The sequence below is a fragment of the Cetorhinus maximus genome, chromosome 20 (assembly GCF_964194155.1).
Source record: "Cetorhinus maximus chromosome 20, sCetMax3.hap1.1, whole genome shotgun sequence".
Classification (NCBI taxonomy): Eukaryota; Metazoa; Chordata; class Chondrichthyes; order Lamniformes; family Cetorhinidae; genus Cetorhinus; species Cetorhinus maximus.
In genome coordinates, this window is record NC_135898.1 from 73,712,317 (window position 1) to 73,731,058 (window position 18,742).

General features: G+C 41.2%; 1 protein-coding gene across 1 annotated transcript in view; it reads right to left on the reverse strand.

Annotated features, from left to right (window-relative positions):
- Positions 1-567: 567 nt before the first annotated feature.
- Positions 568-18,742, reverse strand: part of cfap46 (cilia and flagella associated protein 46) — a 229,251-nt gene continuing 211,076 nt past the window's right edge. Inside the window, exons 47-53 of the mRNA XM_078565203.1 lie at positions 16,129-16,247; positions 11,052-11,143; positions 9,539-9,703; positions 6,530-6,609; positions 3,816-3,876; positions 1,360-1,395; positions 568-680 (exon numbers count right to left, since the gene is read on the reverse strand). Coding sequence (XP_078421329.1) covers positions 568-680; positions 1,360-1,395; positions 3,816-3,876; positions 6,530-6,609; positions 9,539-9,703; positions 11,052-11,143; positions 16,129-16,247 — 666 coding nt within the window. The remainder of the gene's footprint in view (positions 681-1,359; positions 1,396-3,815; positions 3,877-6,529; positions 6,610-9,538; positions 9,704-11,051; positions 11,144-16,128; positions 16,248-18,742) is intronic.

Consider the following 18,742-nt stretch of genomic DNA (forward strand, 5'->3'; position numbering starts at 1 on the left):
GACAGCAGACACTTGGAAACATCACCACCTGGACGTTCCCCTCCAAGCTACGCACTATCCTGACTTGGAAATATATTGCCGTTCCTTCACTGTTGCTGGGTCAAAATCCTTGAGCTCACTCCCTAACAGCATTGTGGGTGTACCTATACCACATGGACTGTAGCAGTTCAAGAAAGCAGCTCACCACAACCTTCTCAAGGGCAATTAGGGATGGTAATAAATGCTGGACTAGCCAGTGATGCCTACAGCCCATGAATGAATAAAAAACTGTTCAAACCTGTGCATAAAACTCATTGGGATGTTCTGCCAAATCACAGATATTATATAATGTTTTTTTTTAAAATTGTTTTTCCTTTTCTTCCTTATATTTGTTGATTTAATTTCATGCGATAAAAGTATGTCTTTTTTGCAGCCATTAAGTTACACCAAATGCAATACCAACTATAAAGGCAAATAACATGTACAGTAACTATCAACAGAGTAGAACTGAAGGTGTAATTGAGCATTCCTTTGGGGCATTTATTTCATTATTGCATATTTTGACAAAATTCAAAAAACATTAAAAGACTAAACACACCTTGGGACATACTCATTGCCCATAACTCCATCCCAATGTGCTGTGAACTGTGAAGTGTATTTTTCTATAATTTCTGTCATGACTTTCAGAGGGCTGAACATTCCTAGAAAAAATACAAGCAAATTAGCTGAGTATAGTTCAATTCTATCTGCTTTTTATATAATGCATTTAATAATTTTCAGATAGTAGTACTCAATTTGATTAGTGCAGACATGCAAATCTTTTACGTGGAAAACACAAGATTTCTTTAGTGATGCAATGGATTTTGTAGGTGGGTTTTAATTTGAATGAAAGGCCATTCTTCATAACACTTCTAGATTCTCTTTATATGAATTATGTCTAGCACTGATTCTTAACACTTCAGTCACCATGCTCTAGGCATTACACTTCGTATAAAAAGCAATCAAATTCCAATTAAATAATTTTAGAAATATACATCTGCAAATGACCTTAAGGTAATAAGAACTATCTCAAAAAATTCCAACATTAATTGACCTTTAATTAATTCTAGTACATAGTTATATTAGTTCTAAAGGAGCACCTGAGCAGTACTTTAAACGCACAGGCCAAATTAGCAGTTAAACGTCTAAACTGTGTTTCATCAGACAGCCCACAAGCAATACCAAGGGATATCAACTACTAATAAGATACACTACTTTATTTAACATATTTATGCAGGGAAATCAAAATTACAGGGAATGTGATCAAACGTAGGATTCTAGTTTTGCTTTAAAACTTAACATTCAATATTAAAATGTGAAGACGCATTTATATTCTCTTACCTGAGTCACTAGTTTCATCATAAGGATCTACAACATCTGACAAGTCCAATTAAGGTCAAACAGGGGTTTACTTATAAGGAGACCCATTTGTAATGCCACCCAACAGCATATATCTATTATTGCTGGCAAGATCATTGGCATTGTGCTCCCAGCACTACTCACACTCAGGTTCTATGTCAGTAGTGAGAACTTGTAAAATTGGTGTTGCAGTGTTTGATTGTATTTTGGTAATTATATAATTTGAAATGCAAAAATTATCAACAGTCGGGGAAAAACAATACAGGAAACACTTTCGCTCTTCTTTGGATTGCTATTTTTCGTAGCCCATGGCAAATAGAATCTGCATTATCTAAAGTGTTAGAAGTAAATTTGACTTTCATCAACCCTAGAACAATCGGGTAAAAGGAAACAACTGAATTAATAATGATTGTATTTTTTTTGCAGCCTAAATCAAATCTGAGGAAAGGCATGAAAAAGAGGATAAATAAGTCACTTTTAACTAAAGTATTATGAGTTGACGAGGTAAAAAAATCCTTAAAATGTCATTAATTAACTAAATGCAGTTGGTGTCAACATTCCTTTGCTGAGACAGTAAAATGAAATCAACCAGGATTCCTGCTTTTGATCATTTTTCAGCAGCATCTTGTATTTGCATATTTTGCTTTTTCTAATTCATGGGATTCATTCAAGGCCAGCACTTATTGATTATTCCTAATTGTCCTTGCAGAAGGTGGAGGTGAGCCACCTCTTTGAATACTGGAGTCCATGTGATAAAAGTACTCCCAACAGTGCTGTTCGGGAGAAATTTCCAGGATTTTGACCAAGCCACTTCAACATCATTAATTAACTAAACAATGACCAAGGTCATATTTTTATCTGGTTATGGAGGCAGGAATGGGTTCGGGAATGAGAAAACTTAAAATTTTTTGCACTAATTTAAAATTTTAAGTACCTTCCTGACCCTACAATATTTTTGTGTGGCCTTTTTGCGGGTTGGGAATGCCTTGGATTGTGACCATGTCTGCACTTCTTCTGAAGATGGAAATGCCATTGTAAGTCCTATAGGATATTTGAATTTCCACCCCCATGCCACGCTATTTTTGTGTGCTGGTGCGGGCTTTAGGAGCCCTAAAAACCTGCCGCATTGGAGAGTTCGTAACCACTGCTGAGGAGACAGGAACATTCTAACAGGTGAATGTTAAAGGCTTTGACAACTTCAAATGTCACTATTAGATACTGTAATGTAATGTAGATGTATTGTAACTGCAGTAATTCATCATAGGGCTCTGTCCTGTAAAGATAAATTGACCATTACATTGACCAGCATTGTTTAAGTATTGTGATGCATTAAAGTACTTTTTCCCTTAGGAAAAGTGGCATAAGATACCCATAACTATAGAAAAATATGCTGGGAAACTCTCTTGTTGTGTTTTGGATTGAAATTTAAATGAAATGTTTAAACTTACCTTTGAAAAAAAATTACCCTGTTGTTGGAAGTTAAAAAAACCCAAATCTCAAAATTCAAAACAAAAATATGGCAGGAATGAGGTTCAGAGGTGGACTTAGGTTTTGGAAGTTAGGAATGGGCCTGACTTGTGTCTCCTCAGCCCAAGACAAAAATCTGTGCCAAGGTATTAAACATTTAAAATGCATGGTTTATGGCATGGAATCAGAGAATAATAAAGCACAGAAGGATACCATTCAGTCCTTCAGGGTCTTCGGTAGACCTATCCAACTCGTTCATTCCCCCAATATTTCCTCATAGCCTTGGAAACATTTAATTCCTTCAATTATTTATCCAATTACCTTTTTGAAAGTTACTATTGAATCTGCTTCCACCACCTTTTCAGATAATGCAAGTCATAACAACCCGATGTGCGAATAAATGTTTTATCATAAGACGGAGCAGGAATAGACCATTCGGTCACCCAAGCCTGCTTAGCTGTTTAATAAGATGATAGCTGATCTGATTGTACCTGAAAGGAAACTGAATAGCAGTGTTTTGTACTGATAGTTTACCAGTAACCTTGAGAGTTAGGCACATCTTATGGAGAACCCTGATTTTGATATTCCAATATCAAATTATCTATATCCAGTTGGACTTCCACTTTTAATTAAAGTATCATGAGATCTCTGAGTGATTTACAGAAGAGGAAAACGTTGAAATTTCCAGCCTTTAAATTGGGATTGCAGTCTTTATGCCTATATCTTAGCAATGGCTGACTCTTAATCAATGTCATCATAATAAATTGCAGTAAAGCTACATTTAAATTGTTGTGACAATAAATACATTCAAAATATGATTTATAAAGGACAACAAGCCTATTACTATTCATGATAATAGCAGAGTTACTTTTTCACAACATATTTTGATAATCCTTCTAATCAAATCATATAAATTATTTAACTGGTTAGAATTGATACTTTCAAAGAATCCTTAATCATCAAAAGGATACATTTGAAATTGTGAGTATTCACTGGAAAACAGCCTGATGGTAAAACACGATCAATTGGTACCTGTAATTCAAAGGAAAACAAGTGGCACACTGAAACTATCACAAACTATCACTCAGACTATTATATTCAGTAACATTTAGCAATTAAAAACTTGTTTCAAGTATTATTAACTACATTAGTGTTTTATATCCCCTGATTTAAAGTAGGCAATAGTACCTACATCTCACGGAATTTGCTGTAACTTTGGTGGGAGTCGACTGTAATGGTGGTTAGAAGCTTAGTTAGAAAATGGATTTCGCAAGTCCTGGCCTTCAGCCACTATTTCCAGGTGGCACTGGCCCTACAAGGAAGGACAGGAACTCTCTAAATTGGGAGTTCCCACACTTAGACCTTCAGTCGAGTCCTGGATTAGCATTATTGGGGTACACTGGGTTGGCAGAGAGTAAGAGCGGCAGTGGTATACACCACTCAGGGCTTCTGTAGATTGGTGTGTCATTGAAGTTTCTAAGTGGCATCCAATACAGTGCCCTGATCCCATTCTTTCTGGATGTCCATCTAGATTGTTCCTGGGTTTCTTGGGTATTTTTGCAGGGTGGGTGGGGAAAATGCACACTGTAAGTCTACCCCCACAATGCAAAAATCTCATGTGTCTTTGTTGCTCTCATCCTTACTCTTCCTTACAAACAGCCTCAATGTTTTTTTTAAAACTCTTACAATAAATTTTAACTGAAAGCTTTTGAATTTTATTCTCTATTATTTCAAAATTACTCGAACAAAAGCTGCTGAGTAGAAAGTACAACCAGCTCAATAAAAATATTGTACCAGTACATGAACAGAACTGATGCATTCTAAAAAAGTAGCATGCACAAACATAGTCTGCATAATCCAAATTCAGATCAATGGCACAAATCTAGGCAAAGATATCTAATCTAAGCCCACATTTTTTAGAGAGGCTAAGGCCTACAAGTAAAGACTTCAACAAATGCATTAAAAGATACCAGACAAATCAGTGGATGTATTTAATTGTGTTGTTAATAAATCTTTAATTACTTGAATATTTTTATTTTATTTAAAACCTTGGGCTGAATAATATGGGGGTGGAGAGACTGCAGGGTCATGAGGACTCGAAACGTTAACTGATTTCTTCTCCACCGATGCTGCCAGACCTGCTGAGTTTTTCCAGGTAATTCTGTTTTTACCTTAGAAACCACGTTGGCATGAAGCTGACTGACTTCATGCCAAGCAGCCCCAGAGCAAAAAAAGCAGCGGAGCGAATTAACCAGGGCTGAGTGGGACTTGAGGGGCGGAAGTCCTGCCCTCTGGAGCTGCCAGTCAATCCAACTGACTGGTAGCTCCATCAGTCCCGGTAGCACCAGGAAGGCCTCAATGGCAGCTGCCAGGACTGCAGCTGAAGTGAGGAGCCTAAGGCCTTGGATCCCTGGAGCAGGTATGTCTCGGGTCTTGGGTCAGGAGGGTTAGGGAGCATTAGGGACAGGGGCAGTGAGAGTGGAGAAGGTGGAATTAAGAGAGGGAATGGGTAGGAACAAAGTTGGGGGGCAGTGGTAGGGTTCAGGCCAAGAGGGCCCACCTCGCAATTGGCAAAGGGAAGCCTGTGAAGAGTGACCCTCGCTTCCTTCCCGCCCTTTAACCATTTGAGGTTAAAAATCGGGCTTCCTGCTCCTGCCCTGATGCCCATGTCAAATGTATTATGGCGTGGGCAGTGTTATTAGGGTCAACAGGCTTGATAACAAGTCTCATTGACCCTTAATTGATCATTTTAATATGGTGGGCAGGCTGCTGATTTTGGCACCTGCCCACTCCCCCCCACCCATTATGGGGATGAGCTCTGGGGTGGCGGGAAGGCGGTGAGATAGACACCCACCCTATTTTATGTGCCCCTCCACCCCCGCAAGGAACACCCCTACCGGGGCACATAAAATTCAGCCCCTTATTTCTGATAATAGAAATTTCAGTAACAGGTGGATGAAAAACATTTTTAGAAAGCATCTGAGCCATTTAGAGAACCTAGTGCTCAGGCTGTGCAATCAAAGTGAGATACATTTTTACTATAAAATAGCAGTTATTCTGTGTCACACTGCATGATACCTTAACACAGAAAATATCTATCACCAAAGCAGCCATAGGAATAACAGGTAAAGGAGGTACTTTTAATGAGTTTTCAATGAAATATGCACCTTAGAAAATATTTTAACACATTATAGGTGCTTCGAAGAAAGATATGTCAGGCACTGGTTACATTTGGTTGCCTAATTTAAAGTCATTTAAAGTAATCTTCAAACCACAAACAGTTACCCAACTGCATGAGCAAAAAAATGTAAGTTTTATACATTATAATAATTGAAATCATTATTAAAGTAATCATGATCCAGCATTAAGAAGATTCATTAATGTTAAAAATGATAGAGAGATATATGCTCTGTTAACATGCACAAATACTGTACAATATTGAGCAACATAGGTGTCTTTAACTAGTGTAGAAATGGGCATTTGTGTTAAATGTTTCAAAGGAATAGAATCAATGAGATTCTACCTTTGACAGTTTGGACTATTATAGTGGCATGTGACGGACAATGATATTAAAAGATATTTTCTTCACAAATAGTTATGCCAAATTGTGTTTTACATAATATTCACAGAATGAAAGAGTTACATACTTATTATTGTCTATAATTAATAAGCCTGTATAAGTTACCATTTTAATGTTTTTCCTTTCGCCTCCTTTTGCTTTAGGTCTCCTTGTGTCCTTATTGTTTACAGTTTCTGTTTCAGAAAGAAAAGGTTAACCTTTTAAGAAAAGCACACCATTAAGCATACAAACATACAGAATAGGAGAAGTAGGCCATTCAGCCCCTTGAGCCTGTTCCACCATTCAATAAGATCAGGGCTGATCTGTTTGTGCTTTGAATGCCACATTCCCATCTACCCCCAATAACCTTTGATTCCTCTGCCGAACAAGAATCTATCTACCTCTGCCTTAAAAATACTCAGTGACCCAACTTCCACTGTTCTCTGAGGCAGTAAGTTCCAAAGTCACACAACCCTGAGAGAAAAAAATTCTCCTCATCTCTGTCCTATAAGTTGACCCCTAATTTTAAAAGAGTGCGTCCTAGCTCTGGGCTCACTCACAAAAGGAAACATCCTTTCCACATCCACCTTGTCGAAACTGTTCAGGATCTTATATACTTCAATCAAGTCACCCCCCACTCTTCAAAACTCCAGTGGAAACAAGCCCAGTCTGTCCAACCTATCCTCATAAGACAACCCACTCATTCCAGGTATTAATTTAGTAAACCTCCTCTGAACTGCCTCCAATGCATTTACATCCTTCCTTAAATAGTGAGACCAAAACTACACACAGTATTCGAGATGCGGTCTCACCAATGCCCTGTATAACTGAAGGGCATAACGCCCTTACTTTTATGTTCAATTCCTCTTGTAATAAAGGAGAGCATTTCATTAGCCTTCTTGATTACACACTGTACCTGCATACTAACTTTTTATGACTCATGCATGAGAACACCTAGATCCCTCTGCACCTCTGAATGCTACAGTTGTTTTCTGTTGAAGTAATATTCTAATTTTTAATTTTTCCCACCAAATTGAACAACTTCACATTCCCACATTATACTCCATCTGCCAGACTTTTGCCTACTCACTCAATTTATCTATATCCGTCTGCAAGCTCCTTGGCTGGAATTTTCCAGCCCCCCACAGTACCCCCTCCCCACCCCCCGCCAACCACTCCCTGCCCCAGCCCCCGTGGCAGGGATGGTGAGCCATTGAAATCTCTGTTCACATCGGAGGGACCGGAAGATCTAGCTACCATGCCTTCACTCCCCTCATCTAAGTCATTGAAGTAAATTGTAAAAAGATGAGGCCCCAGCACAGAACCCTATAGGACTCCACTCCGACAAAGACCTATTTATTCATACTCTGTTCTCTGCCAGCCAGCCAATCTTCTATCTGGGCTAGTATGTTACCTCATACACCATGAGCTTTTATTTTCTGCAATAACCTTTGATGTGGCACCTTATCAAATGCTTTCTGGAAATCCAAGTACAGTATATCTACAGGCTCCCCTCTATCCACCACACATGTTACTCCTTCAAATAACTCTGATAAATTGGTTAAACATGATTTCCTTTTCATAAAACCATGCTGACTCCTCCCGATTACCTTGAGTTTTTCTAATTGCCCAGATATAATCTCTTTAATGAATGACTCTAACGCCTTCCCCACAACAGACGTCAAGCCAACTCGCCAATATTTTCCTGTTTTCTGCCTACCTCCCTTCTTGAATAGAGGAGTTACATTAGCTACATTCCAGTCTACTAAAAAATTAGAATCTCTCACTGAGATTCAAGCACAGGGTTCTAGGCCAGTCCATATAGACTGGCGGTCGCTGATTACTCAGACTAACAAATTCAGTACTTGTACTTTCTCTCAGTCTTTAAATGATTTCACTCTCATGAGTAGTTCAAATCATAAGTCCACAAAAAACTGCCCCTTTAAGAAGACTGGTGCCAGCAGCAACATCATAGGATTTCAAGTTTCTTCAGTAATATATAAGGTCACTCTTTCACTATAGTGCTGGGTTAAACCGATGGCCCTAAAAATGGTGGAGGGATTGAGATGCGTGAATAAGCTACACCTGTTGATTGAAATGCAAGCAGCATGCAACATTTTTGTTGCCTGCTCATTGGAATGATCGTTATGTGCAGCTATTGCTAACTGTGTTGCCCATTAGCTGCACACAACAGCAGGGGCAATCAAAAAAAAAAATTTATAACTTCCTAGTACATCTTAAATCTACCCTGGTGTCAGCTGTGGCTCAGTTCATAGCACCCTCGCCTTTGAATCAGAGGGTTGTGGGTTCATGTCCCACTCCCGGAAACCAAGAACTGTGATTGTACTCGAAAGAGTTGCAATCTGTGACTGTTGATAACTCGAAAGAGTTTAAATCTACCCTGCACTGGTTAAAGCTAACCTGTACCTCTTAAAGGGGACATTATGCCTGGAATATGTGCTGGAAATTGTGGACAAGTAATCTGAACAGGGGCAGTGCAAAATGGCACAACTTGGGAGAGAGAGGGCTACCAGGTTTTCTGAGATCTTGATGGAAGGGGAGAGGAGAAGAGATGTCCTGAACATACAGGGGCTAGGATGTCCTCCAGACATGAGGTCAAAAAGGGAGTAAATAGCAGAGTGGCATCTCATGCATGGTGATTCCAAACTCCATTTTCATTCATCATCCTGTCTCTCCTATGAGTCCATTGCCCTCCTTTCCTCCCTGAATCTCTCCCATTATATAAACTTCCCAATCCATTTCTTGGCCACTCCCTTTCAAACATAGCGATTGGCCTGGCCCTCAGCAGAAGTCAATGGGGGCCAGATTCCATGCCATTTTTTGCAAATTTGATCCTCATTGCACCAAAATCAGCCATGCTACGGAGCTGAATTTTCCAGCCTTACTTCCTAAACTCCTACATCTTTCCTCTTTTATGACCTTTAAAACCCACCTCTCTGATCAAACTTATGGTCACCCCTCCTAATTGCTCCTTCTTAAGCTCGGCAATAGTTCTCCTCACATCTCTGTGAAGGCCTTTGGGGCATTTTTAAAGATGCTATATGAATGCAAGTTGTTGATTTTTATGTAAACTGAGAAACTTCAGGTTAATTAATCTACTCTTTTATATATTACCTGACTCATCTCTGTGTAGACGATTGTATAGCAACTGCAATGAGAAATCTCTTGACACTGAGGTGATCACATCGTCCTGCAAGGCCGTCAATGCCTCCAGAGGTAGTTCCAACAATAGTTTGTCAGCCAACAGGATTATAAATTCTCCTGAGTCTTGAGACAGGCCTGGGAAGAATTGATAAAGAATAATGAAATCAGTTTCACAGTGACTTCAGTGAAACAATATTGAAAGAACAGTGACTCAAAGCAATTAAGAAATAATCTGAGCAAATAAAAGAAAAATTACAAGAACGACCACACATCAAATGCACATGAAGTTTGTGTAAACAGACATTTGAAGAAATACAATATATTTTGCTGCTGAATGGAATTGAACAATGCAGGCATTTAATTGATATTCTAACATGAGGTGCTCTTGATGGTAGCTGTGTCTTCAGGTGGGAGGTACTGAGTGGAGACTAAGGACTTCTGATAGGAATTAAGGGAAAGCTCCTGCTAAAACCATGCTAGGCAGCATTTGTGTAGTGGAAGTTTGAAGAGGTGCATTGGCAGTGGCCTGCAAGTAAAAGTGCTGCCTTCTTCTAGGGATTAAATAGTGAAACAAACTCCCAACAAAATCAGTTAATGGTATCAGTTAACTTGTTCATGGAAGAATCACCCACTGTCAAATTGGAATGTGACAAAGGGATGATTGATAATTTCAGCTACATATGGGATGGGATAAGGTGGAAGATGATAATGTTATTTTTTTATTCATTCATGGGATGTGGGCATCACTGGCTAGGCTAGCATTTATTGCCCATCCCTAAATGCCCTTGAGAAGATAGTGGTGACCTGCCTTCTTGAACTGCTGCAGTCCCTGTGGCATAGGTATACCCACAGTGCTGTTAGGGAGGGAGTACCAGGGTTTTGACCCAGCAACAGTGAAGGAACGGTGATATATTTCCAAGTCAGGTTGGTGAGTGGCTTTGAGGGGAACTTCCAGGTGGTGGTGTTCCCATGTGCCCTTGTCCTTCTAGATGGTAGTGGTTGTGGGTTTGGAAGGTGCTGTCGAAAGAGGCTTGGTGAGTTCCTGGTGAGTTATGGAGGTGGATGTAAGTGGTTTTTTTTATTATGGAGAAAATATGGGATTGGAAATTCAGCTCAAGGTCAACAAAGACATGGAGGTTGTGACAGCCCAGCCCAGCACCTTCAATTCTTGGTCAAATGCTATCTTGATGTCAAGGGCAGTCATTCTCTCCCCATCTCTGGAATTCAGCTCTTTTATCCATGTTTGAAATGTGGACAGGTAGGAGGATGGAGTCAGTAATGAGAGTTTATGAATGGGACCTTAAGACATAGACTTCCTAATGTTTAACTGCAGGAAATTACAGCTCATCTAAAACTTTAAATTAGAGATGCAGTCTTGTAGCAGAGACAAAAGATAACTAAAAGCAGGTGGAGTTATAAATCAATATAATCCAAGGTTAATCAAGTTGTCAGTGAAATTCTTCCCAAATTAATTGCCACATACCTGGAGTTGATTTTCCACCCACTGATTTTTCCTCTTTCTTTTTGGATTTTACTTTCCCTGAATCCATGCCTGCTACTGATGAAGGCTGTTGACTGAAGACCATAGGTGATTAAAACATGTCTTTAAAAGATATCCCCCTCTCATACATCTTAAACTGTAGCCTACCTTGATTGGTTTTAGTGCATGTTTACCAATAGGGCTCTCTGAGATTATCTAAATAGTGGTTTCAATTTGGCTTGGTGGTGTTAAATAAATGATGGAAGAATTCCTTCTCTGAATGAAACTTTGAATGACCATTAAGCTCTTAGGGTTTTCTGCTAGATATTCTCTTAGGATACAGTGGGCGGAATTTAATGCCCTCCCCCATGGCGAGTTTGGAGGTGGTGGCTGTTTAATCAGGTGAGGTGGTGGGGTGTGGGGGCCCCAGCCACCTCCCCAACTCCGCTCCAATTAAGTCAGTAAAGTCCATGGATGGCCATCCCACCCTCCCAACAAATGAGGCACTTAAGTGGGAAATTAATAACCTAATTAAGGGCTTCATCCCACCGCTGTTGGTATTGACCCAGTGGCAGAAGTGGGGCTCGCCATGCGGGGTGTACAACAGGCAAACCCTGGTGTATGCTTGCGGGCTCCTGGGGGGGTGGGGTCCGTTGTTCAAAGGCATTCAGCATCTGATCGAGGGACCTAGCATCAGGAAGGAGGATGCCCGCTGAGCCAACCCCCCCTCTCATTCCATTACTCACCTGTGACCTGGGATCCAGCAATGATCCTGGGCCTCAGGTGGAAGTTGTACTGGTGGCAGCCACCACCACCCTGGTAGCACTGCCGTTCAATAGCTGTCAGCCTCTGACGGATGGCAGCAACTGGCAGGTGGGATCTTCGCCCGAGGTCCTTGATCCAAAGAAAGGCCCACCACTGTCCAGTTAAGCGCCTGTGCGGCAGTCAATTCGGCGGGCCTTCCCTGAAAGAGGTGATGCAGGGCTCTTGCTGGCTCAGCAGCTGATGGGGAAGATTCCTGTCACCTCCATTAAATCCAACCCAGTTTCACAAACCAGTCATAAGAATAAACCTTTAGTCAGTTATAAACAAAAGTCTGTTTTTACAACAATGAAAGGTGGATTGACAGGATCAAAGGAGGAGAGAGAAAGAGAGACAGAGCGAGTGAAAAAGAGAGAGAGAAAGAAAGCGAGAGGGAGACAGAAAGAAAGAATCTACATAAAACCTTTCATGGCCTCAGGATATCACAATGTGGAAGAAGAATTATTTTGAAGATATAGACACCATTGTAACTTGTAGGTTGGGAAAAGGAAGCTTTGTAAAGGGCACATTAGCTTTGCAAATTGACCCAAAATACTCAGACAAAATGTCAGGCGTTGGGAAATAAAGATGCCTGCTAGTATCAGTCTCAAAGTGACTTTGTGCTGGGATCCAGAACTCTTCCCCCCATAAATTTTTTTTTAAAAAAAGGTAGAGAACTGTAACCAGCTTGAAGGCATAAAGTCCAATGAGTATTGTTTTCTGTTTAGCTGGCAGTGGGGACTTCTCATAGTTGACCTCAAATTATAGGTCTTGAACCGTATTGAATGTAAGATACATAGCAGTGCTCGTATGCTTCAGGCAAGCAGCTCTGATAGAACAATTGCCCAGGGCATGGTTATGTTTTAACATGCTGCACCCTGTGATATACTGTAAACAAAAAATACGCATCTGAAAGCTCTCGACATTGAAAAGAAGCTAACGCTGAGAAACTTCTACTGATAAGTTTGCAAGTGTCTGGGATCTGGAATGTACTATCTGAGAGCATGGTGGAGGTAGATCCTTTCAAATGGGCATTGGATAAGCACCTGAAGGGAAAGAAAATGCAGGGTCACAAGGAAAGGGCTGGAGAGTGAGACTAGGTGATTTGCTTTTGATGGCACGGACGTGACAGACTGAATGGCTCCTTCTGTGTTGTAACCATTCTATGATTCTATAATTCCATCCAGCGGGGAGAACAGTAGAGGCACCTAAGACTGTCTATAAGAATGAACGAGTCGTGACAGCTGCCGGGGAACCTTATGCACACTTGCGTGAAGCATTTTGGTGGTCGCAGACAATCTGTATATTAAGGGAGTGGAAGCCTTTCATATTAACAATTGCCTCGCCTGCTCCAATGATTTCTTAATGGCCACATGGATGCCGTGTATCACCTGCTGCACTACCATGGAGGCAAAGCCAACAGTCCTCTGGACCCAAATAGCTGCACCTGTGGAAAACTCTATGTACTCAGATGCTTTTGCATGCAGAGTATCTGTCACCTGGGTTGTGCAGGTATGGGCGGCTGACTGAAAAATTTTACAAATGTCTGCAGCCATGCATCAAAGGAGCCAGCGGCGTAGAAATGCCAAGTGACTGTCACCTTCACTGCCACAGCACTGGTTGTGTGTCCACTCCTTGGGACCTGAAATCCTCATCTAGAAGTACCAGACATCCGTAGCCACCTGCTGCAAGAGGCATGGGCTTCTTACAGCACTGCTGCTCCAATAGGCTCTTGAAGCTGACCCTTTGCTTATAACCCTCTGTTGAGGGTTGCAGCCTCTTCTGCACCCTGACCCTTCTCCAACCTGTCTGGAGCTGGCGGTGCTGGTCTTTTCCAATGGTCCAGCCTACCACTGAATAAATGGACCCCATGTCTACTGTGCATTGCACTTTTGTGGTCCGCTCAGCATGGTTGTCCTGGCAGATTATGTTAGCAGAAGATAACCTAAATTATCAGCCCTTAACACTTATTATAGCAGCAGTATCAAAATGACCATTCCTCCATGTCAGGTGTCTGCCAATGCAAGGGATCATCCCTGCTGCCTCCCCTCTTTATAATGAGGACTGCATGTACATTTCATTGCAAAATGGCCACCTAATGTGCAGCCACCTCAACTCAACTGCCGAGCTACTGACACAGGATAGGGTCCACGCAATATTGCAAGATCTTATAACATTTCGTGTATGCTACTTAATTGACAATAATTGACTCTAATGATACCCACCATTGCTAAGTGGGTAGCCACTATCTCGTTTATCCCATCTCTGGGAAAAGTGTTCAGAGACAGGAAAGTGGCGGGAGTCGACCCAATGCAAAACTTTTAAAATCTTATTATAGCAGCAGTATCAAAATGACCATTCCTCCATGTCGGGTGTCTGTCAATGCAAGGGATCATCCCTGCTGCCTCCCCTCTTTATAATGAGGACTGCATGTACATTTCATTGCAAAATGGCCACCTAATGTGCAGCCACCTCAACTCAACTGCCGAGCTACTGACACAGGATAGGGTCCACGCAATATTGCAAGATGTTATAACATTTCACCTCCCCACCTCCAAAGCAGCTTCCCTGGGGAACCTGGGAGGATCCCGCCCTGTGTTTCCCTGATTTAGAATTCACTTAAGACACTTTGGTTTAATCTGTAGCACAGCTGCACCCTTTTACCTGGAGTAGAAATCAGTTCTCTTTTGATCCCGTTAAGTTATTTTACACTTAAATATCCATGGCCCCTTAAGAGTGTGTCAGACATGCTGCAAATTAAGCCATGACCTGCACCTGTTGCGTCATGACCTTGCCTGCTAATTTATGTGGGGCCTTGTTGGGTGTGGAGCCTCCGCCCACTCAAACAACATCATTTATGACAGAGGTGGAATGGCCAGAGGAAGTATCGCCCAGCCTAGGAATATTCTTGTCTCCAGTCCGGCAATCCCCCAGTGACAGTCGGTGCATTAGCCCCCAACTGGCATATATGAAACCCGTCTGAGAGTACAGGTTGGGTGGTGGCCTGAACCCCCAACAATTTTAAAAATGTTTCAAGAATTTATAAAATGGAGCTCTATAGACATTTTCTGGGCACGGAGATATAACCCAGAGCAGCTGCCAATGATACATTTTGTTGCCTAAGATAAGCCCCTCGTGGTATAATCGCACATCCAGATAATTAATATTAGGCTTCTTCCTCAGTCTGCAAATCAGGTTAGAGGCTTCTAGCAGGCTCATCCCAGCACATACGCCTGTTGGCCCCACAGGCTTTTAAGGTCAGGTGACTTTATTTGCTGACGACACAAAGATAGGTGGGAAAGTAAGTTATGAAGAGGAGGTAAGAAGGCTGTAAAGTGACATAGGTAGGTTAAGTGAATGGGCAAAGACCTGGCAAATGGAGTATAATGTGGGCAAATGTGAAACCGTCCATTTTGGTTGGAATAATAAAAAATAAGCATATTATCAAAATGGTGAGAGATTGCAGAGCTCTGAGATTCAGAGGGATCTGGGTATCCTAGTGCATGAATCACAAAAGGCCAATATGCAGGTACAGCAAGTGATTAGGAAAGCTAATAGAATGTTATCGTTTTCTGTGAGGGGAATTGAATACAAAAGTAGGGAGGTTATGCTTCAGATGTACAGGGCATTGGTAAGACCACATCTGGAGTGCTGTGTACAGTATTGGTCTCCTTATTCAAGGAAAGGTGTAAATGAGTTAGGAGCAGTTCAGAGGAGATTTACTAGGCTAATACCAGGAATGGGCGGGTTGTCTAATGAGGAAAGGTTAGGCTGGTATCCACTGGAGTTTAGAAGAGTAAGAGTGACTCGATCAAAACCTTTAAGATGGTGAGGAATCTTGACAGAGTGATGTGGAGAGGATGTTTCCTCTTGTGGGAGAATTTAGAACTAGGGGTCAATGGTTTAAAAATAAGGGGTCACTTATTTAAGGCAGAGATGAGAAGAAAGCTTTTCTCTCAAAAGGTAGTGAGACTTTGGAACTCTCTTCCTCAAAAGGCAGTGGAAGCAGGATCTTTGACTATTTTTAAAGCAGAGCTAGATAGATTCTTGATTAACTAGAGGGCGAAAGGGGGTAGGCGGGAGGTTACAATCAGGTCAGCCATGATCTTATTGAATGGCAGAGCAAGCTTGAAGGGCTGACTGACCTACTCCTGCTCCTAGTTCATATGTTTGCATTTGGCCACCCACAGAAATTCAGAGGTTCACCTAAAAAAATCAGATATAGCCTACTGGCTATTACAAGGAAGAGGCTGAACTTCTATACATTGCAAATACTTACGGAACAAATGTAAAGTCAAACTGTGACAAAACAGGATTCAGGTACTCTTCCATAGACGCGATAATATTGGAGAAATCTGCATCAAGCCTGTGTTCATTCCCTGCAGTAGTTTTTGTTTTCTTTAAATTTAAATATGAAACAATAAATTAAAATATTTATCTATCATAAAAAAAGTCTGACTAGCTAAACTACTATACAATGAAATATACTGCACTTTGCAATATTCTCAAGGCCAGAGATTTACATTGGCAAATTATATTTTTACTGCATAGCATTCTGGGACTTTGACAGTTTTTTGGGATTGAATTCCATGATTCTTCATTTTCCACGAAAACTGGAAGTCAATAGCTTTGAAAAGCCTGTACCCAATTTTATTGGCTCGCTTTCTTGTTTCTTATGTTGGAAGTTAGTGCTGAATGTATAATTTTGATTCCTATCTTTCTGAACTTTGTGATTGATGATTTGTATTTTGTCCTCCTAGTTCAGTGTGGGTACACCGCAGTACTGCGACAGTGAAGGAACAGCGACATAGTTTCAAGTAAGGATGGTGTGTAACTTGAAGAGGATCTGCAGGTGGTGATGTTCCCATGCATCTGCTGCCCTTATTCTTCTTGGTGGTAGAGGTCGCAGGTTTGGAAGGCCATGTTAAAGGAGCCTTACGAGTTGCTAAAGTGCACCTTGGAGATGGGTACACATTACTGCCACAGTATGACAGTGGTGGTGGGAATGAATGCTTAAGGTTGTGGATGGGTTCCTTGGTTCTGAATGGTGTTCAAATTCTGGAGTATTGTTGGACCTGCACTCATCCAGGCAAGTGGAAAATATTCGATCATACTCCTGACTTGTAGATGATGGAAAGACTTTAGGGAGTCAGGAGGTGAGTAACTCGCTATAGAATTCCCAGTCTCTGACCTTCTCTTGTAATCAGAGTATTTATATGGCTGGTTCAGCCAAGTTTCTATCAATAGCAACCCCCAGGGTTTATGGTGGGGGATTCAGTGATGGTAATTTCATTGAATATCAAGCGGAGATAGTTAAATTCTCTATTATTGGTGATGCATAGTAACATAGAGACCTAGAAAATAGGTGCATGAGTAGACCATTCGGTCTCTCAAGCCTGATCTGCCATTCAAATAGATCATGGCTGATCTTCTACCTCAACACCATTTTCCTGCATATTCCCCAAATCCCTGGATATATTGAATATCTAGAAATCTATCAATCTCTGGCTTGAAAATATTCAACGACTGAGCCTTTCTCTGCCCTTTGGGGCGGAGAACTCCAGAGATTCACCACCCTCTGAGTGAAGAAGTTCCTCTTCTTTTCAATCCTAAATGGCTTGCTCCTTATTCTGAGTCTGTGTCCCCTGTTTCTAGATCTTCCAACCAGAGGAAACATCCTTCCTGCATCTACCCTGTTGAGCCCTGTAAGAATTTTGTATGCTTCAATAAGATCACCTCTCATTCTTCTAAACTCTAGAGAATATAGGCCCAGTCTCCTCAATCTCTCCTCATGGAACATTCCCGCCATCCCAGGGATCAGTCTAGTAAACCCTCTATGGCAAGTATATCCTCCCTTAGGGAAAGAGACCAGACTGTACACAATACATTTAAACTGTACAGCAATTCACCAAGGCTCCTTCGACAGCACCTTCCAAACCTGCGACCTCTGCCACCTAGAAGGACAAGGGTAGCAGATGCATGGGAACACCATCACTTGCAAGTTCCCATTCAAGCCACACCGCATCCTGACTTGGATTATATCATCGTTCCTTCACTGTTGCTGGGTCAAAATCCTGGAGCTCTCTCCCTAACAGCACTCTAAGTGTACCTACACCACACAGACTGCAGCAGTTCAAGAAGGGAGCTCACCACCTCCTTCTCAAGGGCAATTAGGGATGGGCAAAAAAATGCTGACTTAGCCAGCGACACCCACGTTCCATGAAATAATCTGGAAAAAAAGCTCCAGGTGCAGCCTTACCAAAGGTCTATACAATTTTAGCAAGAGTTCTTTACTCCTGTACTCAAATCCTCTTGTAATCAAGGTTATTGTCTGGCAGAGTCCATATTCAAGAACAAAATGAATCCTCACTTGGAGAATCGTGGGTTAATAAGGAATAGCCAGCATAGGTTTGGTAAGGGTAAATCCTATCTGACTATCCTGATTGAGTTCTTTGATGAAATAACTGTAAAGGTTAATGAAGCTAGGGCACTAGATTTTGTAGATATACGGAATTTCAAAAGCCATTTGATAAAATACAAATGACAGAATTATTAGGGAAATAGAACAACCTGATATAAAAGAGACACTAGTAACTTGGGTATGAAATTGGCTACAGGATAGCAGACAAAGAGAAGTAGTGAATGGATGATTTTTTTCTGGCTGGAGGATAGTATCCAGTGGGGTCCCCCAGAGATCAGTATTAGAACCATAGTTTCTCCCGTTATATCTAAATGACCTTGACTTGGGTATAGGATGCATAATTTCAAAGTCTATGGACAATACAAAACTTGGCAGCATAATACTCAGTGAACAGGATAGTGCCATATTTCAGGAGGACATAGATAAACTTGCAAAATGGGTAGACACAATGCAGATGCAATTCAATGCAGAT